At 43.2% G+C, this 26,562-nt stretch overlaps 1 protein-coding gene across 2 annotated transcripts; it reads left to right on the top strand.

Moving 5' to 3' along the window:
- The first annotated feature begins 394 nt into the window (after positions 1-394).
- Positions 395-25,326, top strand: LOC109879679 (ankyrin repeat and death domain-containing protein 1A-like). 2 transcript variants are annotated; one of them, XM_031812884.1, is made up of 15 exons: positions 395-584; positions 4,929-5,032; positions 6,562-6,660; positions 13,738-13,836; positions 15,215-15,322; positions 15,982-16,110; positions 16,302-16,400; positions 16,726-16,824; positions 17,267-17,365; positions 18,703-18,801; positions 19,140-19,238; positions 20,573-20,668; positions 20,860-21,061; positions 21,475-21,606; positions 23,222-25,326. In XM_031812884.1, the coding sequence occupies exons 1-15, from the start codon at positions 551-553 to the stop codon at positions 23,281-23,283; spliced, it is 1,560 nt and encodes a 519-aa protein (XP_031668744.1). In that variant the 5' UTR covers positions 395-550; the 3' UTR covers positions 23,284-25,326. The 2 variants fall into 2 exon arrangements, with proteins under 2 accessions (XP_031668744.1, XP_031668745.1); XM_031812885.1 differs by having other exon boundaries at positions 398-584; positions 16,012-16,110.
- Positions 25,327-26,562: the final 1,236 nt, after the last annotated feature.

Raw genomic sequence — 26,562 nt, 5'->3', positions numbered from 1 at the left:
TACCTACCTATAATGCTTTATCATAACATACTTTATGTGTTAAGACACTGACTATAAGCGTCCATAACCACTCATAAGTGGTTATTAAAGTCTGTATGATGTTTTATAGATCATGAACTATAATGACTATAAGAACATATACTAACTATAAGAACATATACTGCGTAATAAATAACAACCAAGCTGGTTTAAAACACCAAAAATATAGTTATTAGGCTACACACATTAGGCGCCATAATACAATATTATAAGGCTTTATGTGAGGCAGAAAACCTAGTTTACATCTATGCGCAGCATTACAGGCTAAATATTATTGCGATCTGAGACGATAGATCGTTCCAGTTGTTCTCTCTCATATCTAAATGATAGGCAATGAATGTGGGCTGGTCCCTCTGCGCTCAACACTCAACACCCGGATGTGTGCGGCACTTGGACTGCATAGTAGAATCGCTGGATCCAGATAATAGACTATTTGATGGGAATCAGATCGCGGATTACGACAAAAAAATGAAATCAACTGAATCGGTGCCGTTTTGGAATCACTGACAGAATGGAAGACGATCTGGTTTCAGAGGATGATATCTGTAAGAATTTATAATTCTCTCATTACTAACGGAATAGCTGTATGTATTGGTTTTTGTGATGCCTACTCTGCTCATCTGGCCTATATACTGTACTAGTCTAGGCAGCCTGCCTTTATCGGGTTATTGCACGCGCGGACACTGTATCAGAACAGATTCAGTCAGAATAATTGATTCATTGATAAGAGCTACCATGAACTGAAGCCAGTTCAAATACTAGGCTATGTTATATTGCAATGTGATGGTTGTCGGGATGCATGACAGGGCTCATATGGTTCCTCCTTATAGGATGAAACCATAGCCTTTTGATTTGCATTACTTCTGAAATATTATATTGTAGTAGTGCTTGACTTGGGCATCAGATCGCTGGAGCTGAATACCAGCACCTCAAATGTTCTACTGCTTGAGCTCCTGCACCATTTATAGAATATTAGCAGGACCTAGTTTGGGAACCCTGGTCTAGTGGTGAGGTGTTTAGCTGTTGTTTTAGCGCTAGTTTATCATTGCACTTTTAATATGTTGGTGGAACATTAATTGGGGAGGACAGACTCGTGGTAATGGCTGGAGCAGAATGGGTGGAATGGTACCAAATACATCCAACACATTGTTTCCATGTGTTTAGTGCCGTTCCATTTACTCCGTTTCAGCCATTTTTATGAGCCGTCCTCTCCTCAGCAGCCTCCACTGGTTGCACTAGTTTTCTGACTTGTAATGCTCAATGTACCGTTTGATGTAGGCCTGGCAATGTTGTGCATAGTACAAGCATATAACCTCCGGGATAGACCGATCTAGGTCAGTCTCAACCAGTCTGTCAATGTTGTCTCATAAGAGAAACCGGCGTCTGTAGTCATAAAGAGTCTCAGAGTAAGAGTTCTGATCTAGGACCAGTTCCCCCCTTTCCATATAATAATATTAATTGTGATTAAAGGACTAAACTGATTCTAGATCAGCACTAAGACACTTCATGAATACAGTAGGAAGACTACACAGACCAAATCATAGTTATCAATATAGAAACAGTTCAGTCGCCCTCACATGTTTGCCATATCCAGTATGTTGTGTACGCAAAGTGGGAATGTAGTGAGAGTTCTACATTGAGGTTTTCCCCAATGTTGATTTAACCGTTAAAAAGTTCCTGGGAGGTGAAATGACAGGCAGCTATGGCTCTTATAGGCACATACATACTGCAGTTGTACCAGTGATGGACAACCCATCGGGCACAACGCGGATGCAACAACAGAGAGTCTTTTCTGCGCCCTAAAAAATGATGGCACAATGGTTGTGTGAACGTTTTTGTGTAGACAAACTGTCCGTTGTATCACAAAATAAATATCATCTGTATCACAACCACTGTGTCAAATGTGTTTCAGGCTACATCAGTTGCCAACCTGAGTGAGAACAGGGCCTTAGGGACCTGCTGATGGCCGTTCATTCATCCAGGCTATGGCTGCTTCTCAAATGTCACCCGTATAGTGCATTACTTATAGGCCCTGGTCAAAGGTAGTGCACTACGTAGAGAATAGGGTTCAATTTGGAATTCAGCCTATGATTGGAATTCAATCTGCTGGCCCTACAGCATTACCACAGTCTATAGAAAGACAGACATCAGGCCTCCCGAGTGGTGCTGTCACGCCCTGACCTTAGTTATCTTTGTTTTCTTTATTATTTTGGTTAGGTCAGGGTGTGACGAGAGTGGTTTGTTTAGTTTTTGTATTGTCTAGGGGTTTTTGTATGTCTAGGGTTTTTTGTAAGTCTAGGTGTTTATATGTCTGTGGTTACCTAGATTGGTTCTCAATCAGAGGCAGCTGTTTATCGTTGTCTCTGATTGGGGACCATATTTAGGTAGCCATATTCCTTGGGTAGTTTGTGGGTTCTTAGTCTATGTTTAGTTGCCTGTCTGCACTAGCCATATTAGCTTCACGGTTAGTTTTTGTTGTTTTGTTCAGTGTTTGTTCTTCCATTAAAATAAGTGTGTACGCTTACCACGCTGTGCCTTGGTCTCCACCATACAACGAGTGTGACAGAAGAACCCACCAAAAAAGGACCAAGCAGCGTGCTAAAGAGGAGGGGACATCCTGGACCCGGGAGAAAGAGGAGTGGAAGACATGGTCCTGGGAGGAAGTAATGGCTGGGGACAAGACTCTGCCATGGAAGCAGGTGGAGATAGCACAGGAGGAACGACGACGATACGAGGGGACACGGCTAGCACGGAAGCCCGAGAGGCAGCCCCAAGATTTTATTGGGTGGGGCACACGAGGAGATTGCTTAAGTCAGGTTGGAGACCTGAGCCAACTCCTCGTGCTTACTGTGGGGAGCATGAGACTGGTCACGTACCGTGTTATGCAGAGATGCGCACGGTGTCTCCATTTCACGTTCATAGCCCTGTGCGCTCTATTCCAGCTCCTCGCATTGGCCGGGCTAGAATGGGCATCCAGCCAGGAAGGAAGGTGCCGGCACAGCGCTCCTGGTCTCCAGTATACCTCCTTGGACCAGGATATCCTGTGCCGGCTCTGCGCACTATGTCTCTGGTGAGTCTGCACAGACCAGTGCGCCCTGTGCCAGCGCCCTGTGCCAGCACCCTGTGCCAGCGCCCTGTGCCACGCCCTGCATTTTCAGGCTGAAAATAAACATCCAGCCAGGATGGGTTGTCAGCTCTACACTCCAGACCTCCAGTTCCTCCTCCCCGCACTCGCCCTGAGGTGCGTGTCACCAGCCCGGTACCACCAGTGCCGGCACCACGCACCAGGCCTACAGTGCGCCTTGGCAGTCCAGAGCGTCCGACGACAGTACCCAGTCCAGAGCGTCCGGCGACAGTACCCAGTCCGGAGCGTCCGGCGACAGTACCCAGTCCGGAGCATCGGACGACGGGCCACAGTCCGGAGCATCGAACGACGGGCCCCAGTCCGGAACCTCCAGCGACGGTCCCCAGTCCGGAACCTCCAGCGACGGTCCCTAGTCCGGAGCCTACAGCGACGGTCCCCAGTCCGGAGCCTCCAGCGACGGTCCCCAGTCCGGGGCATCGAACGACGGGCCACAGTCCGGAGCATCGAACGACGGGCCACAGTCCGGAACCTCCAGCGACGGTCCCCAGTCCGGAACCTCCAGCGACGGTCCCCAGGCCGGAGCCTCCAGCGACGGTCCCCAGGCCGGAAGCCTCCAGCGACGGTCCCCAGGCCGGAGCCTCCAGCGACGGTCCCCAGTCCGGGGCCTCCAGCGACGGTCCCCAGTCCGGGGTTTCCAGCGACGGTCCCCAGTCCAGAACCTCCGGCGATGATCCACGCAGCGAGGGTCCCCAGCCTGGGGCCTACGGCGAGGATCCGCAGTCCAGAGCCTCCAGCGATGATCCACGGGTCAGTGCTACAAGGGCGGAGGGATCAGTGTAAAGAAGGGAGAGCGGCGTCCAGAACCAGAGCCGCCACCAAAGTTAGATGCCCACCCAGACCCTCACATATAGGTTTAGGTTTGCGGCCGGGAGTCCGCACCTTTTGGGGGGGTACAGTCACGCCCTGACCTTAGTTATCTTTGTTTTCTTTATTATTTTGGTTAGGTCAGGGTGTGACGAGAGTGGTTTGTTTAGTTTTTGTATTGTCTAGGGGGTTTTGTATGTCTAGGGGTTTTTGTAAGTCTAGGTGTTTATATGTCTATGGTTGCCTAGATTGGTTCTCAATCAGAGGCAGCTGTTTATCGTTGTCTCTGATTGGGGACCATATTTAGGGAGCCATATTCCTTGGGTAGTTTGTGGGTTCTTAGTCTATGTTTAGTTGCCTGTCTGCACTAGCCATAATAGCTTTTTTCATAATAGGGTTTTGGCTGTGGGGGGGGGGGGCTTTACTTGGCTCATCGCACTCTAGCGACTCCTGCAGGCTGACCTCGGTCGTCAGTTGAACGGTGTTTCCTCTGACACATTGGTGCGGCTGGCTTCCGGGTTAAGCGTGTGGGTGTTAAGAAGTGCGGTTGATTTGGAGAACGTGTGACTCTGAGGTTTAGAGGACGCAAGGGGAAGAAAAGGGGTAAGAAAAAAGACAGGCATCAACATGAAGGCAAATAAATACATTTGACAGATCAATCCATGGCTGAGGCAGTGAGCCATACATCACAAAATCCATTGGATAGATATTTAAGAGATAAGATTTACAATGGCGGCCTGGGATCAGTATGTTAACTACCTTGCTCAGGGACAGAATGACAGATATTTACCTTGTCACCTCAGGTATTTGATCTCGCAACCTTTCGGTTACTGGCCCAACGCTCTAACCACTAGGCTACCTGCCCCCTCCTTGTGAACAGAGATAGAGCCTCATGCTTGTTTCTCCCATCCTCCTTTCCATGGCCCGTGTCTGTTCACAGTGATCCGGTCAGAGAAGGAATTCCACGATGCAGCAAAGAGGAACGACACGGACAAAATGCGGGAGCTGATGAAGAAAGGAGTGGACATCAAGGCCAAAAACAAAGTGAGTGCATGTACGGGATTGGAGAGCATACACACACAGTCGCAGTCGTTGGCAGATACACACACTTACACACTTACACATGTTTTTCATGATAATGACTATTGTCGTGTTGAAACCTGACTGAAAGTGAGTTCACAAGAACTTCTACTAAGCTGTACTGATTCCCATTAGTAAACCACAGTGCAAATACCCAGGAAGGATTTGATCTGACAGAGTCGATGCCAGTCAGTCAGTGCCACACTGCCACTGCCAACGCTTTAGCAGCTGTTGTTTTGTTCCTGCAGTTTGTGCTTTGAAGAAAAGGAAACCAGCGTCTTGTTGTCCCGGGAAAAGGATATGACCCGGATTTCACCTCACTGTGGTGAAATAACACCCTCCGACTTGTTTCTCTTGGCTAGCATGGCCCAAGGTTTCACCGCTAGGTCGTTAACTGTTTCTCACTCAATGTTCTTGCAAATAAGTTGCATAATAAAAGTGTTTTGGTTTTTTTTGCAGTAAAATATAGCATGCAACTTATGTTTTCTTCTCTGTGTTGTGATGAACTGAATTACCCTGCAGGGATCATGAAAGTATGAAGCTGTCTATGTGGTTATATAGTGGAAGTATCTTAACCTAGACTTTACATAACCTTTCAGAGCTGTTACTGTATCTGTTCCAGTGGAAAGGGAGAGAGCTTCTGTCTACCTCAAGCTTCTTTATCGGCATGCTCATCGTGTTTTCTCTCTCCTCTCTATCGTGTTGTTACTCTCTCCTCTCTATCGTGTTGTTTCTCTCTCCTCTCTATCGTGTTGCTTCTCTCTCCTCTCTATCGTGTTGTTTCTCTCTCCTCTCTATCGTGTTGCTTCTCTCTCCTCTCTATCGTGTTGTTTCTCTCTCCTCTCTATCGTGTTGTTACTCTCTCCTCTCTATCGTGTTGTTTCTCTCTCCTCTCTATCGTGTTGTTTCTCTCTCCTCTCTATCGTGTTGTTTCTCTCTCCTCTCTATCGTGTTGTTACTCTCTCCTCTCTATCGTGTTGTTTCTCTCTCCTCTCTATCGTGTTGCTTCTCTCTCCTCTCTATCGTGTTGTTTCTCTCTCCTCTCTATCGTGTTGCTTCTCTCTCCTCTCTATCGTGTTGTTTCTCTCTCCTCTCTATCGTGTTGTTTCTCTCTCCTCTCTATCGTGTTGTTACTCTCTCCTCTCTATCGTGTTGTTTCTCTCTCCTCTCTATCGTGTTGTTTCTCTCTCCTCTCTATCGTGTTGTTTCTCTCTCCTCTCTATCGTGTTGTTTCTCTCTCCTCTCTATCGTGTTGTTTCTCTCTCCTCTCTAACGTGTTGTTTCTCTCTCCTCTCTCGTGTTTTCTCTCTCCTCTCTATCGTGTTGTTACTCTCTCCTCTCTATCGTGTTGTTTCTCTCTCCTCTCTATCGGGTTTTCTCTCTCTCTCTCCTCTCTATCGTGTTGTTTCTCCTCTCTATTGTGTTTCTCTCGCTCCTCCTCTCTCACCATTCTCATTATGTTTTCTCTCTCTTCCTCCTCTCGCTCTCCACAGAAAGGCCGTACAGCGCTGCACTGGGCGGCAGGGGCTGGGAACGAGCAGGCTCTACGTCTGTTACTAGACCATAATAATGAGGTGGATGTGGAGGACAGTGTAGGTACACACACACTCACTCACGCTTACACTCACACTCATGTTTACACTCACACTCACAACCACACACTCATACAGACAGTATTTTATTGTGGGCTATGGCCTCACAAAGTTTATTGCAGTTACTCAGCCATGATCTGCATTTTCTAATGAACTGTGCGTAAAATTGCTCATAACATCCCACCTTTGTTTATGAGCCCTTGAGACAACTCTGTCTCTGTAATGCAGTTCATTTGGGTGTATAATGAGGAAACAGTTAGAGACACCTTCATATTCATCAGCGTAGATGTGGGGGGTCGTAGAAATGACCTTACTCAGTTTTTCTTGTCTGGTTCTCTGCACAGGCACACACAAAAGTGCATGCTCGCACACACACCTGCACACACACACATGTATGCACACACACACACGTATGCGCGCACACACACACACACACACGTATGTGCGCACACACACACAGTAAACACCCTTTGTCTCAGGACACTGGCATTATAATGACTGTGATGATGAATATTTCATCAAACACAAGTAAGACACAGACAGGCAGTCTAAATGGTGATTTAATGTGTTTTGCCACTGCAATGTGTTGACTGTGTCCTGCTTGTGCTACTGCAATATTCTTAATTACAACAGACATAAGGTTGTAGCCTACATTCTAAATTAACCTACAAAATATTCAGACATATTGACTTTTTAAACATTTTGTTACGTTACTGCCTTATTCTAAAATGGACGAAACTGTTTTAATTCCTTTTCAATCCACACAAAATAGCCTGTAATAACAAGGACTAAACAGGTTTCTATAAATTCTGAAATAAACTGAAATATCACATTTACATAAGCATTCAGACCTTTTACTCAGTACTTTTTTGGAGCGTCTTTGGCAGCGATTACAGCCTCGAGACTTCTTGGGTAGGACGCTACAAGCTTGGCACACCTATATTTGGGGAGTTTCTCCCATTTTTCTCTGCAGATCCTCTCAAGATCTGTCAGGTTGGAGGGGGAGCGTCGCTGCACAGCTATTTTCAGGTCTCTCCAGATATGTTAGATTAGGTTCAAGCCCGGGCTCTGGCTTGGCCACCCAAGGACATTCAGAGATTTGCCCGAAGCCACTCCTGCATTGTCTTGACTGTGCTTGGGGTCGATGAGCTGTTGGAAGGTGAACCTTCACCCCAGTCTGAGGTCCTGAGCGCTCTAGAGCAGGTTTTCCATCAAGGATCTCTTTGTACTTTGCTCCGTTATTCTTTCTCTTGATCCTGACTAGTCTCCCAGTCCCTGCCTGAAAACATCCCCACAGCATGATGCTGCCACCACCATGCTTCACCGTAGGGATGGTGCCAGGATTCCTCCAAACATGATGCTTGGCATTCAGGTCAAAGAGTTCAATCTTGTTTTCATCAGACCAGAGAGTCTTGTTTCTCATTGTCTGAGAGTCCCGTAGGTGCCTTTTTGCAAACTCTAAGCTAACTGTCTTCTGCAAACTCTAAATTAACGGTCTTGTGCCTTCTATTGAGGAGTGGCTTCCGTCTGGCCACTCTACCGTAAAGGCCAGATTGTTGGAGTGCTGCAGAGATGTCCTTCTGGAAGGTTCTCCCATCTCTACAGAGCAACTCTGAAGCTCTGTCAGAGTGACCATTGGGTTCTTGGTCACCTCCCTGACCAAGGCCCTTCTCCCCCGATTGCTCAGTTTGGCTGGGTGGCCAGCTCTAGGAAGAGTCTTGGTGGTTCCAAACTTCTTCCATTTAAGAATGATGGAGGCCACCGTGTTGTTGGGGACCTTCAATGCTGCAGAATATTTTTAGTGTGCCCTTACCCAGATCTGTGCCTCGACACAATCCTGTCTCGGAGCGCTATGGAAAATTCCTTTGACCTCATGGCTTGATTTTTTTCTCTGACATGCACTGTCAACTGTGGGACCTTACATAGACAGGTGTGTGCCTTTCCAAATCATGCCCAATAAGTTGAATTTACCACAGGTGGACTCCAATCAAGTTGTATGGAAACAGGATGCACCAATATCGAGTCCCATAGCTTGAAAACAATTCTAAAACCCATTTTTTTCTTTGTCATTATGGGATATTGTGTGTAGATTGATGAGGGAAAAAGTATTTAATCCATTTTAGAATAAGGCTGTAACATAACAACATTTGGAAAAAGTCAGGTGGTCTGAATACTTTCCGAATGCACTGTATACATTACATTCAAAAGGTATTCACACCACTTTCCAAATTTTGTTGTGTTACGGCCTGAATTTAAAATGTATTCAATTGAGATTTTGTGTCACTGGCTTACACACAATACCTCATAATGTCAAAGTGTAATTATGTTTTTAGAATTGTTTACAAATTAATTTTAAAAAATAAAAGCTGAAATGTCTTGAGTCAATAAGTATTCAACCGCCAAGCCTAAATAAATTCAGGAGTAAAAATGTGCTGAAGAAGTCACATAATCAATTGCATGGTGCAATAATACCCCACACATGGCCAAGATAAAGCAAAGCAGTACGACAAAAAATAAGAGTTACACATGGGATAAACAAAAGTACAATCAATAACACAATAGAAAATATATATATACACAGTGTGTGCAAATGGAGTAAGGAGTTAAGGCAATAAATAGGCCATAGTAGTGAAGTAATTACAATTTAGCAAATTAACACTGGAGTGATAGATGTGCAGATGATGATGTGCAAGTAGAAATACTGGTGTGCAAAAGAGGTAGGTAGTTGGATTGGCTATTACAGATGGGCTGTGTACAGCTGCAGAGATTGGTAAGCTGCTCAGATAGCTGATGCTTAAAATTATTGAGGGAGACATAAGTCTCCAACTTCAGCTATTTTTGCAATTCGTTCCAGTCATTGGCAGCAGAGAACTGGAAGGGAAGGCGGCCAAACGAGTTGTTGGCTTTGGGGATGACCAGTGAGATACACCTGCTGGAGCGTGTGCTAAGGGTGGGTGTTATGGTGACCAGTGAGCTGAGATGAGGCAGAGCTTTACCTAGCAAAGACTTATAGATGATCTGGAGCCAGTGGGTAAGCCGAATATGTAGCGAGGGCCAGCCGATGAGAGCATACAGGACGCAGTGATGGGTGGTATATGGGGCTTGGTGACAAAACGGATGGCACGGTGATAGACTGCATCCAGTTTGCCGAGTATAGTGTTGGAGGCTATTTTGTAGATGACATCGCCGAAGTCATAAAGAGTCATAAAGATCATCAAGGACATCAACCACCCGAGCCACTGCCTGTTCACCCCGCTGTCATCCAGAAGGCGAGATCAGTACAGGTGCATCAAAGCTGGGACCGAGAGACTGAAAAACAGCTTCTATCTCAAGGCCATCAGACTGTTAAACAGCCACCACTAACATTGAGTGGCTACTGCCAACACACTGTCAATGCCACTGACTCTACTCCAGCCACTTTAATCATGGGAATTGATGGGAAATGATGTAAATATATCACTAGCCACTTTAAACAATGCTACCTTATATAATGTTACTTACCCTACATTATTCATCTCATATGCATACGTAGATACTGTACTCTATATCATCGACTGCATCCTTATGTAATACATGTATCACTAGCCACTTTAACTATGCCACTTGGTTTACATACTCATCTCATATGTATATACTGTACTCGATATCATCTACTGTATCTTGCCTATGCTGCTCTGTACCATCACTCATTCATATATCTTTATGTACATATTCTCTATCCCCTTACACTGTGTATAAGACAGTAGTTTTTTTTGGAATTGTTAGTTAGATCACTTGTTCGTTATTACTGCATTGTCAGAACTAGAAGCACAAGCATTTCGCTACACTCGCATTAACATCTGCTAACCATGTGTATGTGACAAATAAATTTGATTTGATTTGATTTGAAGTCGAGAATCGGTAGGATAGTCAGTTTTACGAGGGTATGTTTGGCAGCGTGAGTGAAGGAGGCTTTGTTGTGAAATAGATTCTAGATTTAATTTAGGATTGGAGATGCTTAATATGAGTCTGGAAGGAGAGTTTACAGTCTAGCCATACACCTAGGTATTTGTAGTTGTTCACATATTCTAAGTCAGAACCGTCCAGAGTAATGACGCAAGTCGGTCGAGCGGGTGCCAGCAGCGATCGGTTGAAGAGCATGTATTTAGCTTTACTAGCGTTTAAGAGCAGTTGGATTCCACAGAAGGAGTGTTATGGCACTGAAGCTCGTTTGGAGGTTTGTTAACCCTTCCAAAGAAGGGCTAGAAGTATACAGAATGGTGTCGTCTGCGTAGAGGTGGATCAAGGAATCACCCGCAGCAAGAGCGACATCATTGATATATACAGAGAAAAGAGTCGGCCCGAGAATTGAACCCTGTGGTACCCCCATAGAGACTGCCAGAGGTCTGAACAACAGGCCCTCCGATTTGACACACTGAATTCTATCTGAGAAGTAGTTGGTGAACCAGGTGAAGCAGTCATTTGAGAAACCAAGGCTGTTGAGTCTACCGATAAGAATACGGTGAGTGACAGAGTCGAAAGCCTTGGCCAGGTCGATGAAGACGGCTGTACAGTACTGTCTTTTATCGATGGCGGTTATGATATCGTTTAGTATCTCAGAGTGATGAGAGGTGTTGGGTTTTTCGCCAGATATAGCGTTTTCCTTGATGGCCAAACAGCTACATTTTAGTCTCATCTGACCAGAGTACCTTCTTCCATATGTTTGGGGAGTCGCCCACGTGCCTTTTGGCGAACACCAAACATGTTTGCTTATTTTTGTTCTTTAAGCAATGGCTTTTTTTGCCACTCCTCTGTAAAGCCCAGCTCTGTGGAGTGTACTGCTTAAAGTGGTCCTATGGACAGATACTCCAGTCTCTGCTGTGGAGCTTTGCAGCTCCTTCAGGGTTATCTTTGTTCTCTTTGTTGCCTCTGATTAATGCCCTCCTTGCCTGGTCCATGAGTTTTGGTGGGCGGCCCTCTCTTGACATGTTTGTTGTGGTGCCATATTCTTTCCATTTTTTAATAATGGATTTAATGGTGCTCCGTGGGATGTTCAAAGTTTCATAACCCAACCCTGATCTATACTTCTCCACAACTTTGTCCCTGACCTGTTTGGAGAGCTCCTTGGTCTTCATGGTGCCGCTTGCGTGGTGGTGCCCCTTGCTTAGTGAAGTTGCAGACTCTGGGGTCTTTCAGAGCAGGTGTATATATACTGAGATCACGTGACAGATCATGTGACACTTAGATTGCACACAGGTGGACTTTATTTAACTAGTTATGTGACTTCTGAAGGTAATTGGTTGCACTAGATCTTATTTAGGGGCTTCATAGAAAAGGGGGGGAATACATATGCACGCACCACTTTTCAGTTTTTTATTTGATTTTTATTTTTTTAATTTCACTTCCCCAATTTGGACTATTTTGTGTATGTCCATTACATGAGATCCAAATAAAATTGATTTAAATTACAGGTTGTAATACAACAAAATAGGAAAAATGCCAAGGGGGATGAATACTTTTGCAAGGCACTGTATGCTTGTCATAGGCAAGGACTAGTTAGTTTACAATGAAGTTAAGCACAGGCAACATCCTAGAAGAACCTGGCTAAATCTGCTTTCTAACAGACACTGGGTGTAGCAATGTGCGCTGAGAGTCGGGAAGCAAGTTCAGGGAGTGTTTTAATAAATAAACGGAACATAATACAAAACAAGAAACACTAACAGAACACAGACATAATACAGAAACAATGACGCCTGGGGAAGGAACCAAAGGGAGGGACATATATAGGGAAGGAACCAAAGGGAGGGACATATATAGGGAAGGTAATCAGGGAAGTGATGGAGTCCAGGTGAGTCTGATGACACGCAGGTGCGCGTAACGATGGTGACAGGTGTGCGCCATAACGAGCAGCCTGGTGACCTAGAGGCCGGAGAGGGAGCACACTTGACACAGAGACAAATTCCCCTTTCAGCAGGACAATAACCTAAAACACAAGGCCAAATATACACTGGAGTTGCTTACCAAGACAACATTGAATGTTCCTGAGTGGCCAACTGTAGTTACAGCTTTGACTTAAATCGGCTTGGAAATCTATGGAAAGACTTGAAACTGGCTGTCTAGCAATGATCAACAATCAACTTGACAGAGCTTGAAGAATCTTTATTTTTATTTTTTTTATTTCACCTTTATTTAACCAGGTAGGCTAGTTGAGAACACCTTTATTTAACCAGGTAGGCTAGTTGAGAACACCTTTATTTAACCAGGTAGGCTAGTTGAGAACACCTTTATTTAACCAGGTAGGCTAGTTGAGAACACCTTTATTTAACCAGGTAGGCTAGTTGAGAACACCTTTATTTAACCAGGTAGGCTAGTTGAGAACACCTTTATTTAACCAGGTAGGCTAGTTGAGAACACCTTTATTTAACCAGGTAGGCTAGTTGAGAACACCTTTATTTAACCAGGTAGGCTAGTTGAGAACACCTTTATTTAACCAGGTAGGCTAGTTGAGAACACCTTTATTTAACCAGGTAGGCTAGTTGAGAACAAGTTCTCATTTGCAACTGCGACCTGGCCAAGATAAAGCATAGCAGTGTGAGCAGACAACAAAGAGTTACACATGGAGTAAACAATTAACAAGTCAATAACACAGTAGAAACCAAAGGGGGAGTCTATACACAATGTGTGCAAATATTGTACAATCCATGTGTTCTCAGGTGTGATTCTAACATGTATTGACTCATGGGTGTGAACACTTATGTAAATTTGATATTTTTGTATTTAATTAATAAATTAGCCACATTTTCTAAACATGTTTTCACTTTGTCATTATGGGGTATTGTGTTAAGATGGGTGAAAAAAGCAACAATTTCATCCATGTTGAATATCAGGCTTTAAAACAACATTTGGAATAAGTCAAGGGGGGAAAATAACTTTCTGAAGGCACTGTATATATTATATATGAGGCAGAGATGTAGGCTACATAATCATGGAGATCAAATTGGCTGCGAGTCCAGAAGAGGGTGAGTAAAGTGAACAACAGCAGATACTTAGAAAATGTGTGTGTTCATTCTATTTCTACAACATGCTGTCCCTTCTCAGTTTGGTATGAATCCTCTGCTGCTTGCAGCCTGGTTCGGTCGCCTCAAGATCCTACAGATCCTCGTGGCCTCTGGCGCAAAGCTCAACTGTGAAAACAAAGTAAGTTATTCAATTAATTATATGAGTTGACCAAATTCAATGGAACGGATCCTACCCCCAATGATGTAAAAACGCGGATAGAACTACATCATGCGACTATCTTCATGTTATAGTGTTTTAATTCTGTCTATTCTACAATTGTGTCTAATTTTAACTAGTCATAGCTTGTGTAATTCAGGCAAACAATATGCTGTTTGTATTCACACCTATGCACACAAAGCCAACTTAACATATTGCTTAATCAGGGGAACTGAGTTGGGTGGACTTCAAAAGGACAAGAAGTTGAGCTGATGTGTTCAAGTTTGTTCACTCAACAAATACTGCTCGAAGTTAGCTAAATTTGAACAAGCTTGTTGAATAAAATTACAAATTCATGTTTGCTCAAAACCAATCATTTTCCTATTTCCCTGCAGGTTTGTTCTCAGAATTGTTGATTAATCTTATGCAACATTTTTCTGAACCCAATCTGTTAGTAGTTGGACTTATTGCACCAGTTACTGAGATGGCGGTTCCAGTTTAGATGATTTAGGTCTCATTAATCAAACTTCTCTACCCCAGCAGTCAATTTTGTATATCCTTACTCTGGCTGGATTCCTCAAAAAATTACAGCACTTTGCAAGCCAGCATACTGTGTTTTGCAGGGTTGTGTCAGACCAGTGTGTTATGGTGTAATTAGACCCTCAAAGAATGATACATTGTCATAAAGAGTTTAATTTAAAAAATAACATTCAAACATTTTAGAATTTTAGCATCCAGGCAATGGCGGAGCAATTTCTGCATACTACGCCTTTTAAAGCTTGCAAATATAGTGCTCTGTAAGATAATTGACTGACTTACTTGACTTAAGCCTTTGGCTCCTATGAGGAGCATAGGCCATTGACAAATGTACTCCATCTCACTCGGTTTGGGGGAAGTGTCACGCCCTGCCCTTAGAGACGTTTTATTTCTCTATTTGGTTAGGTCAGGGTGTGATTTGGGTGGGCATTCTATGTTTTCTATTTCTTTGTTTTTGGCCAAGTGTGGTTCCCAATCAGAAGCAGCTGTCTATCATTGTCTCTGATTGGGAATCATACTTAGGCAGCCTTTTTCCCACCTAATGTTGTTGGTAATTATTTATTTTCTGTCTGTGCCACAGTTGCGTCACGTTCGGTTTCTGTTTACCTGTTTTTTTGGTGAAGGTTTCACTTTATTAAAGATGTGGAATTACATGCGCGTTGCGCCTTGGCTCATCTATGACAGGGAGTTTGAAGACAGTGAACGTGACAGCAAGTTTTCCAGCTCACACCACTTGAGGTGGCTTTCAGTCATTTCTGTCTTACAATTCATTTTTGTATTATAATAAGACTTATAATATGTTATGTATCCGTCTCTCTGTCAGAATGGGCTGGGCCTGCTGCACTGTGCCGCCCAGCGGGGTCATAGCAGAGTGCTGGAGTTCATCATGGAGGACCTAGTAGAGGATGTACTGCTGGACAGGGTGGACAATGTGACTGCCCCACACCACATTACCGGTTCTTCACTAGCACGCTTTCTGCACTTTCCTAGTTCTTTCAAAGACTTTTCATAGCAAATTCCTTGAACTTGTATTTTCCTGGGAGTGCTTTCCTTTCCCAGTACGTTCCCAGTACTGTCCTAGGGCTTTCCTTTCCTTATACTCTCCCTGTGTGTGCTTTAGTCTCAACCCTGCCTGGTTACAGGATTTACAAGGGAAATTGATGAATGAAAAATGAAAAAAAATCTTGTTTACTTTAAGAATTTGATGCAGTATCACCACCCTCTGTGCACAACCGATACCTTGAGGGTTTACTATGCTACCTATTATTTATCCTGTGCCATGTTAGATGTGTTTACTAGGATGTCAAACCTGCTTGTCGCATGTTGGCTGGACATCAGTGACATCAAGCCCCACCCCCAACAGCCAACTGTCGCTTACAGAGTGACAGACTAGTCCCTTGCTCTGTTGGCTAAAACGGTTGGCTTGTGTGTTTGTGCAGGAGGTTATTAGTTCGAGCCCTGCTTGGGGCAGAACAGAAGACACTGTTATTCCATACAGTCAATACTTTCATACTGTAATTTGGTCATATTGTCATTAGTGTCATTTGGTCATACTGTGATGTTGTCATTACTGTTACTGTCTTCTTCTAGTTAATCCCTCACTCCCTGTTTTACTGTCAGTCTGGGAAGACAGCGTTTCACCTGGCTGCAGAACATGGACAACTAGAGGTGGTTGAGTTCCTCATCGGTATGGGCTGCACTCACGGCCTCAAGGATAAGGTAGGTTCAGACGTGGACACATACACACCTATAGGTTAATACATGATTAGGCTAGTGTTACAGTAGCGAGAGAGTAAACATGAACTTTAAACACCTTTGGAAAAGGCGTTTACATTACTTTTCGTGTGTGTGTTTGTAACTAAGATGTTACCATGTAAATATAACATGATGTGTTTATATATGTTGTATAGGATGAACACATGGCCCTCCATCTAGCAGCCAAGCATGGACATAACGAGGTCCTGCAGAAGTTAGTTGAGACAGGAGTGGACATTGACGAGAGAAACATAGTGAGTAAAGAACATATTGTCACTGTCAGGTGTGGTGTAGGGTGAAAAGCAGCCCAGAAACTATATTTTATATTCAATGCCTTTTAGCTGTCGTGGTTCCTGCTTCACTTTATATGGATAATGATGAGAGAAAAAAAGTTTACTATGAATTTATGTTTTGCTTCTAAACCTTTATTTTGCCAGGAAATAACTAATTCTATTTTACTATAATAATTAGGGTTACTGCTACTTGTTGTTCTATTTTATATGGTTGATTATTCCCTATTCTGTTGATAGAATGTAAAGCTGATGGAGGCCTGTTGTGACGTGATATTTGGTTCTCCAGGACGGACTGACACCTCTGCACCTGTCCTCTGATGGAGGTCACTATGAATGTGTCAAACTACTGCTGCAGGCCTGCTGTAATGTCAACGCGCTGACAAACGTAAGGGTCAACTCTCAATTAACTATAACTCATAAAGGCTTTATAGAGCATTCATCTATATATTCATATAGCTGTAAACGTATGGGCAGAGGACCACCTAGAAGTGGGTGCTTCCTATGCACTGACTGGGACCTTCTCTTCCAAGACAATGATGTTAAAACTCTTGCAGAGACGGGCATGGATGATAATACATGATTTCTAAAGCATCTAAATATCTTAGAAAGGGGTTATAAAGACTTTGTTAAGTCAATTGTAATTAGTTTAAAGTAGTACCTGATTATCACACTTACATTTAAGACTGAATCTGAGATGGATGGATAGATAATTGGATAGATAGATAATTGGATAGATGTATAATGTCAAAGTGCCAATTAATGTGTGAGACTGAGAGGTACATTAGTGAGTCTGAACTGTGACCTGTCCCACTGTGTTGTCTGTGCAGAAGAATATGAATGCCCTCCACTACGTGGCCCAGCACGGCTTTGAGAGGGAGACCAGTCTGCTACTGGAGGCGGGCGTCAACACAGACACGGTGGATGGCGTGAGTATGCAAGCCAACCTTTAACCATACTGTACATACTACACTAGTTTGTGCATCGGTTAGCTCCCCTGTAGGAATAGTTGGTAGCACTTATTGCAACTTGGTTAGCTCCTCTTTCAAATTACAATAGTGAACAGCCAGGTCTTTTAGTTAAGCCAAACAGCTCAGAATACACCAGTAGGGTTCAGCATCTGCACCATGTCTTCTCCACTTTCTCTTTTTCCTAACTTTTTCCTACTCAGAGAATTGGTGCCACATTTGTTTGTATAATTCAGTGCATGTCCTATATTGATGTTTTCAGTAAAAGTGATTTTATTTTTTAAGGAGTAGGACAGTCCCACTCCTCTCATATGTTTGTTGTATTGGATAGAGAGAGTCAATAAACAGGTGTTCTGACATGCTAGTTTTAAACCCATGCTGCAGCAGTAGGGTCCTGGAGGCAGCAGCTTAGACCACTGGATCCGCCCAAGACACAAAAAGGTGTTTTTTTCAGTGCCTCAGTGCAGAATAGGTTCTCTCCATAGATCTTTGTTTTAGTTTGTGTCTGAAACAAGACCACAAGCTACAGTACAACAGGCCTTTTCCTCCCATGTACCACTAATCAAAAGAGAACCATCGCACTCCCCCAGAAGCTTGGCTGGTATGTAAAACCCGCCAATTCAGACAAACAATGAGGTGTAATGGGTTCTTACTGAATACCCGTCTGTGTAAGTTATCCCTGATGCAGTGACCATTATAAAACACATTGAATAATGAAGTAAACTTTATGCAACGTCTTTTTGAGTGCGAACTCATTACACCTCCTTGTTCCTCCCACGTACCACACCTCTGGAACTCCCTCAATGACAATCTCAAAGCTGCTCAGACTGTTGGTGCATTTAAAGCAGGCCTTAAGACTCATCTCTATCGGCTGGACTAGCCTCGTTCCTAAAGCAGGCCTTAAGACTCATCTGTATCGGCTGGACTAGCCTCGTTCCTAAAGCAGGCCTTAAGACTCATCTCTATCGGCTGGACTAGCCTCGTTCCTAAAGCAGGCCTTAAGACTCATCTGTATCGGCTGGACTAGCCTCGTTCCTAAAGCAGGCCTTAAGACTCATCTCTATCGGCTGGACTAGCCTCGTTCCTAGACTCCTATTGTTCTCATGATATTGTTATATATTTTTAAATGTCTTGTTAAATGTCTTTACTGTATTTCCTAGTATATTTCATTTTATGCACTTTGAGATTATTCTTGCATAATGAAAAGCGCTTTACAAGTATAATTTATTATTATTTACGTGGCATCTGTATGTGGTAACCATCAATGTGTATCTAATTTGACCTTGTGTTTTGAACAGCAACACACATCCCCTCTTCACATCGCCGTGCTCCACAATCACACCGAGGTGGTACGGTTGCTAATAGACGCTGAATGTGATCTGGACATATCTGACCATGTGAGTAATGTTTCCACTCTCTATGGGCGTTACGTAAACACCTTACTGTATGGAAACATTCTATGCAATGCATTCAATGATTTGTTAGGCCAATGGTGCATCGTGTACCTTAAAGTGTCTGTATCGATTCTGAGTCATCAGGTTGCGTGATCTGTGTTTGACGTTGTTTACATTATCATTGAGGTAAAGACCATGGAACAGAAGGCTTCTGTACAGTATACTGCCATAACACTTGTAACACTAATGACCTAATTCATCTCTCTTTTTTTTCCCCTCTCTCTTTTTCTGTCTCACTCTCTCGTTCTTTCTCCCTTCCCTCTCTACCTCCTTCCTTACAGAGGCTCCAGACAGCCCTGCACATCGCAGCAGAGCATGGAAGACAGGACATCGCTGAGATGATCCTCATAGCTGGGGTTAACCTCAAACTACTGGATAAGGTATTTGATTTAATCTAATTTTAAAGGGTAATTTTTTATCTTGTTTTTTTATTTACCTTTAGAAGTGAAGTGATCCAATAAAACATGGCGGAGCAAACAAGAACGCCTGTATGTGGGAGTTGTAATGGATTGTTAATAACGCGTTGGTAAAAATGTGTTATCTAATTTCCAATGTGGTTGGACAACTCATTGAGGGTATCAATCACTGAAGATATGGTATCAATACAGATAACGTGTTTCACTGACAGTCACACTTGCAATAAAAATTCAACTTTATTTTCCTTGATGGTAAAATTGCATTGGAAATGCTGTGTATTAAAATAACTCATATCATATAATACATCAGCACCGAATTAGTGCTGATGAACTGGACCCAGGTGAATTAGTGCTGATGAACTGGACCCAGGTGAATTAGTGCTGATGAACTGGACCCAGGTGAATTAGTGCTGATGAACTGGACCCAGGTGAATTAGTGCTGATGAACTGGACCCAGGTGAATTAGTGCTGATGAACTGGACCCAGGTGAATTAGTGCGGATGAACTGGACCCAGGTGAATTAGTGCGGATGAACTGGACCCAGGTGAATTAGTGCGGATGAACTGGACCCAGGTGAATTAGTGCGGATGAACTGGACCCAGGTGAATTAGTGCGGATGAACTGGACCCAGGTGAATTGGTGCTGATGAACTGGACCCAGGTGAATTGGTGCTGATGAACTGGACCCAGGTGAATTGGTGCTGATGAACTGGACCCAGGTGAATTGGTGCTGATGAACTGGACCCAGGTGAATTGGTGCTGATGAACTGGACCCAGGTGAATTGGTGCTGATGAACTGGACCCAGGTAAATTGGTGCTGATGAACTGGACCCAGGTGAATTGGTGCTCATGAACTGGACCCAGGTGAATTGGTGCTCATGAACTGGACCCAGGTGAATTAGTGCTCATGAACTGGACCCAGGTGAATTAGTGCTCATGAACTGGACCCAGGTGAATTAGTGCTCATGAACTGGACCCAGGTGAATTAGTGCTCATGAACTGGACCCAGGTGAATTAGTGCTCATGAACTGGACCCAGGTGAATTAGTGCTCATGAACTGGACCCAGGTGAATTAGTGCTCATGAACTGGACCCAGGTGAATTAGTGCTCATGAACTGGACCCAGGTGAATTAGTGCTCATGAACTGGACCCAGGTGAATTAGTGCTCATGAACTGGACCCAGGTGAATTAGTGCTCATGAACAGGACCCTGGAGAATTAGTGCTCATGAACAGGACCCAGGTGATGTACTGTATGTCATATTGAATCCAGTGTTGTGGCTGTGTGTTGGTACTCTCAGCAGGGGAAGACTTCTCTGGAGGTGGCAGCCAGAGGAAACCATGTCATCTTAGTGGACATGATCATCAAAGCAGACCGGTTTTACAAGTGGGAAAAGGTAGGTTCATATTTAAACGCGCCTGCAGCTCTGCTTTGTTCATGTTGAGATCGACTACTTTAGGTCTTCGCAGCTGTACCAGATCATCACGATTCCGGAATGAGTGTTTTAGAATTTCAGAATCAAATATCAGTCTGCTTCGCAGCTCAACTGCAATGCAGTCAAACACACAACCTTTATTTGTGTACCAGGACAACGTGATCAGCGATGATGATTCGTGGCTGGGGAAGCAGCTGAGCTTTAAGCAGGACCACCAGGTGGAGACCCAGCACCTGCGCTCTGTCACGTGGAGGCTGGCCACCAAAGACCTGTCCCGCGGGGAGTGGAAGAGCCTCGCACAACACTGGGGCTTCACGGATGCCCACATACGCTCCATAGAGCAGCAGTGGACAGGTGAAGTATTGGCTTGGTCTAGAAATAACCCCCAGAGCCTAGCTCGTTGTAATTTTCAGATCTGAAGCAATCACATAGGTCTAAGTGAAAATTAAACTTTTCCATCTAGCTTTCTATCTGATGTTAAGGGCGCTTCCGCCATATTGCTTACATTCATATGATTCCTTCAGATCTGTAAACACAAAAGAGCCTAAGGAATAAGGAGTTAGCAGCCTGGGCGGACAGGTAGCCTTTAGGTGAGAGAGGCTGACCAGTAGCCAGAGGGTTGCTGGTTCAACCTAGAGGGTTAATTGACAGATCCCAGGTACCATATCCTGCCGTTGTGCCCTTGAGCAAGGCACTCAAGCCCAGAACTGTCCTTATTGTAGCCCATCTATTTTATATAAGTCTCTTATGACATTCACATATGTTAGGTACAAAGAGCTTCAAGGAGCATGGGCACCGTATGTTGCTGATCTGGCTGCATGGAGTAGTCATCGCAGGGGAGAACCCAATCAAAGGCTTGTATGAGGGACTGACGGGGATCTCCAGGACCGACCTAGCTGGTGAGTCAATGGACCGGGGGACGGGAGTCAACACCCATCAGGTATTCGAACCTGAGCACCAGGGCACAATGGGCGAATAGCATTTTTAAAAATAAAAAACAACAATGGATGTTCTTATCGGACTGTACTGTCCAATCATTGTCACTCATTTCATGCCTACTGAACACTGCCCAGCTTCCCTCTAGACCACACTGCTGTCTAGCCTGGGGGAGGTAGTTGTCCAAAAGCTTTATGAGCATATTATGTAGTGGTGTAAAGTAACTAAGTAAAAATACTTAGAGTAGTTTAAGTAGTACTTCAATCTTTTGGTATTTGTTTCATTAGCTCATTGTTGATATAGTCCAAAAATGTTTTGCATGTCAGCAATGAAGTTTTCATGATATATAAGTAGAGAAATACAGCCGGTAAGATGCATTTTGCATCATAAGATGCTGTGTTTTGCATCAGAGGATGCTGTGTTTTGCATCAGAGGATGCTGTGTTTTGCATCATAAGATGCTGTGTTTTGCATCATAAGATGCTGTGTTTTGCATCATAAGATGCTGTGTTTTGCATCAGAGGATGCTGTGTTTTGCATCAGAGGATGCTGTGTTTTGCATCAGAGGATGCTGTGTTTTGCATCAGAGGATGCTGTGTTTTGCATCAGAGGATGCTGTGTTTTGCATCAGAGGATGCTGTGTTTTGCATCAGAGGATGCTGTGTTTTGCATCAGAGGATGCTGTGTTTTGCATCAGAGGATGCTGTGTTTTGCATCAGAGGATGCTGTGTTTTGCATCAGAGGATGCTGTGTTTTGCATCAGAGGATGCTGTGTTTTGCATCAGAGGATGCTGTGTTTTGCATCAGAGGATGCTGTGTTTTGCATCAGAGGATGCTGTGTTTTGCATCAGAGGATGCTGTGTTTTGCATCAGAGGATGCTGTGTTTTGCATCAGAGGATGCTGTGTTTTGCATCAGAGGATGCTGTGTTTTGCATCAGAGGATGCTGTGTTTTGCATCAGAGGATGCTGTGTTTTGCATCAGAGGATGCTGTGTTTTGCATCAGAGGATGCTGTGTTTTGCATCAGAGGATGCTGTGTTTTGCATCAGAGGATGCTGTATTTCTGTACTTTGAAAGGTTCTGAACTTTACTTTATTATTTATATTGTTGACAACTTTACCTTTTATTCTAAAACAGTCCTAAAGCAAATATGTACTTTTTACTCCCATACATTTCCCTGTCACCCAAAAGCACTGGTCACATTTCAAGTGCTCAGGTAGGACAGCAATATAATCCAAATCAATTACCAATATAACAGGTTTTCATCCCTACTGCCACTTTTCTGGCGAACTCACTATTATGGCTGAGTTTTGGAGTGTGCCCCTGGCTCTCCGTAAATTTAAAAAACAAGAAAATTGTATCGTCTGGTTAGCTTAATATAAGGAATTTGATGTATAGTATTTACTTTTTCTCAAGAATGACAATGTAGTACTTTTTCCACCACTGATATTGTGGTTATTAATTCCATAAGTACATTAAATGCTGGTTTGACCATCTTTTATCATCTCCACCAGTAATGGTCCGTAGCCCGTAGGTCAACTTGAATGAACAAAGAAGTTTCCTTTTTCTTTTTCAACAGAAAGCATCAGACAGAAGGCAAATGCAGACACAAGCTCTCCCAAGAAATGCACCGCCATGTGAACAAGTCCATCCTGAAACACACTGATATACTGCAGGAATAAATGCCCATCCCAGGGTTCAAAACTAAAAATAGTGTCTGAATAAAGTTAACACACTGAACAAAATATAAATGCAACATGTAAAGTGTTGGTCCCATGTTTAATGACCTGAAATAAATGATCTCAGAAATGGTCCATATGCACAAAAAGCTTATTTCTCTCAAATTCTGTGCACAAATTTGTTTACATCCCTGTTAGTGAGCATATCTCCTTTGCCAAGATAATCCATCTGCCTGACAGGTGTGGCATATCAAGAAGCTAATTAAACAGCATGATCATTATACAGGTGTACCTTGTGCTGGGAACGATAGAAGGCAACTCCAAAATGTACAGATTTGTCACACAACACAATGCAACAGATGCCTCATGTTTTGAGGGAGCATGAAATTGGAATGCTGACTGCATGAATGTCCACCAGAGATGTTGCCAGAGAATTTAATGTCCATAAGTCTCAAGTCATTTGAGAGAATTTGGCAGTATGTCCACCCGGCCTCACAACCACAGACCACATGTATGGCGTTATGTGAGAGAGCGGTTTGCTGATGTCAACGTTGTGGACAGAAAGCCCCATGGTGGGGTTATGGTATGGGCAGGCATAAGCTACAGACAACGAACACAACTGCATTTTATCGATGGCAATTTGAATGCACAGAGATACCGTGACAAGATTCTGAGGCCCATTGTCACGCCATTCATCCGCCGCCATCACCTCATGTTTCATCATGATAATGCACGGCCCCATGTCGCAAGGATCTGTACACAATTCCTGGAGGTTGAACATTTCCCAGTTCTTTCATGTCCTGCGTACTCACCAGACATGTCACCCATTGAGCATGTTTGGAATGCTCTGGATCTATGTGTATGACAGTGTGTTCCAGTTCCTGCCAATATCCAGCAACTTTGCACAGCCATTGAAGAGGAGTGGGACAACATTCCACAGCCTTATCAACTCTATGTGAAGGAGATGTGTCGTGCTGCATGAGGCAAATGGTGGTGAAACCAGAGACTGACTGGTTTTCTGATCCAAGGTATCTGTGACCAACAGATGCATATCTGTATTCCCAGTCATGTGAAATCCATAGATTAGGACCCAATTCATTCATTTCATTTGCTTACTGTCCTTATATAAACTGTAACTCAGTAAAATCTTTGAAACTGTTGCATGTTGTGTTTATTTTTGGTCTGTATATATTTAATGCTTATGGAGGCACCCATGTTAATATATCTAATATGTTATGGTGCCCAGCAACCTGTAATTCGACCCCTGGATCAGTCAAGGATCCATGTTTGTCTGTATGTCTGTCATACAGAGAACTATAGCAGTCAGTGTTTTTCTCTAAGTTCAACTGAATTAAATGTTAAGAGTTTTTTTGTGTGTGGGGTGGTGCACTGTAAATGTGAAACATATTTGCTCTATTGGTGCAGGTGCAATGAAAATAAATGTTCTACTGAGCCATTATATTTCCATATTCTAGGCACCATGCATTTAAGACCACTTGTTGTTTAGCCTAAAAGGCAAAGAGGGCATAATAAATTAACAATCACTCTTTTTCAGGCCTGAAAATAAAACAAATATTCTACCACTTAATTTTTTCATACCTGAGAAGTAAAAAATGTTTTCTCTCTACATCTGCCATATTAATAGAATGCTTTTTTCAATGTTTTACTAGCGAGATCACTTGTTTTATACTGCTTTCAGCTGTGTGGTGAAGTATTCCACATTGCTCTCTTCTGTACCGGACTGCAATGTCAACTCAGTCTACTAAATTACAACTGTTCATGACTATGCAGCTCAATAACTAAAATAGGTGGTGGTTCTACCACATGGTAGATTTTTACCATAAAATGGCATACATATTGTGTAAAGATCTGTTTTTAACAAATGCTTAACTGTTTTCTATTTTCTTGTATTGATGGACAATGCACTGGGATGGACTGTTATTTAGTTGATCACCGTTTGGCTTGTACATTTAGGTCAATTAAACAATTGATGATCAACAACTGATGAGGTATGAATTTGTTAATTGACTTTCTATACAGAAACATTTTAGTGAAACTTTCTTAAAATATATATTTTAAGTGTATTTTGAAGATTTATTGACGTATTAAAACAGATTAAATAGATGACAGGGATATAGTGGAGAGTGAGTGGTGGAACAGGGGATCAAACTGCTGTCTTCACTGTCATGTGATCCAGGGGGCAGCAGAACTACCACTAGACCAGGGTTCCCCAACTGGCAGCCTGCGGGACAAATTCTGTGCTTTTCTTTGGCATCCCAAGTTTTCTGAATATCAAGAAATCAGCTTCAATTTGGTAAATCTGTTCCCAATTATTTCCACGAATAATAGAGACATGTGATAAGCAAGGTTTGAAAGTACGTTATATTCCAATATATCTGTTTGTGCTTCTTGCAGTTCATTTGCAGTTTACAAATTATTTGTAATTACACTACCGTTCAAAAGTTTGGGGTCGCTTAGAAATGTCCTTGTTTTTTAAAGAAAAGCACAATTTTTTGTCCATTTAAAATAGCATCAAATTGATCAGAAATACAGTGTAGACATTGTTAATGAGGAGACTCCGGAATGCTGAACTTCTAGGCAGAGTTGCAAAGAAAAAGCCATATCTCAGACTGGCCAATAAAAAATTTAAGAAATATTAAGATGGGCAAAAGAACACAGACACTGGACAGAAGAACTCTGCCTAGAAGGCCAGCATCCCGGAGTTGCCTCTTCACTGTTGAGACTAGTGTTTTGGTACTATTTAATGAAGCTGCCAGTTGAGGACTTGTGAGGTGTCTGTTTCTCAAACTAGACACTAATGTACTTGTCCTCTTGCTCAGTTGTGCACCGGGGCCCCCCACTCTTCTTTCTATTCTGGTTAGAGACTTTGCTTTCCTGACAATGCGTGTATTGGTTCCTGACTTCCCTGAACAGTTGCATATCGTGGGGACTATTCGATGATATTGCAGTCCGTAATAAAAAGGTGACCCCAAACCTTTGAACGGTAGTGTATGTTCCGACCCCATGACCATCCGCTCGAGAAATATAAAAATCATCCCATGGCTGATTGTAGTTAATGATCCCTGCAATAGACCAACCCCCAGCATTATGGAAAATGTTCTATCAACATGACATCTTGCATTTATTGTGCTTTACATCATTCCAGCACAAATAGGATTTAGGCATTCATAACAGCATATAACAACCTATGGAAATGCATAGAAAGTTGGTTGAAATGACA

This window comes from Oncorhynchus kisutch, unplaced genomic scaffold, assembly GCF_002021735.2.
Source record: "Oncorhynchus kisutch isolate 150728-3 unplaced genomic scaffold, Okis_V2 Okis03b-Okis08b_hom, whole genome shotgun sequence".
In the NCBI taxonomy this organism is placed as follows: Eukaryota; Metazoa; Chordata; class Actinopteri; order Salmoniformes; family Salmonidae; genus Oncorhynchus; species Oncorhynchus kisutch.
Note: the sequence above shows the minus strand (reverse complement) of the source record. Positions and strands in the feature narration are given on the sequence as shown.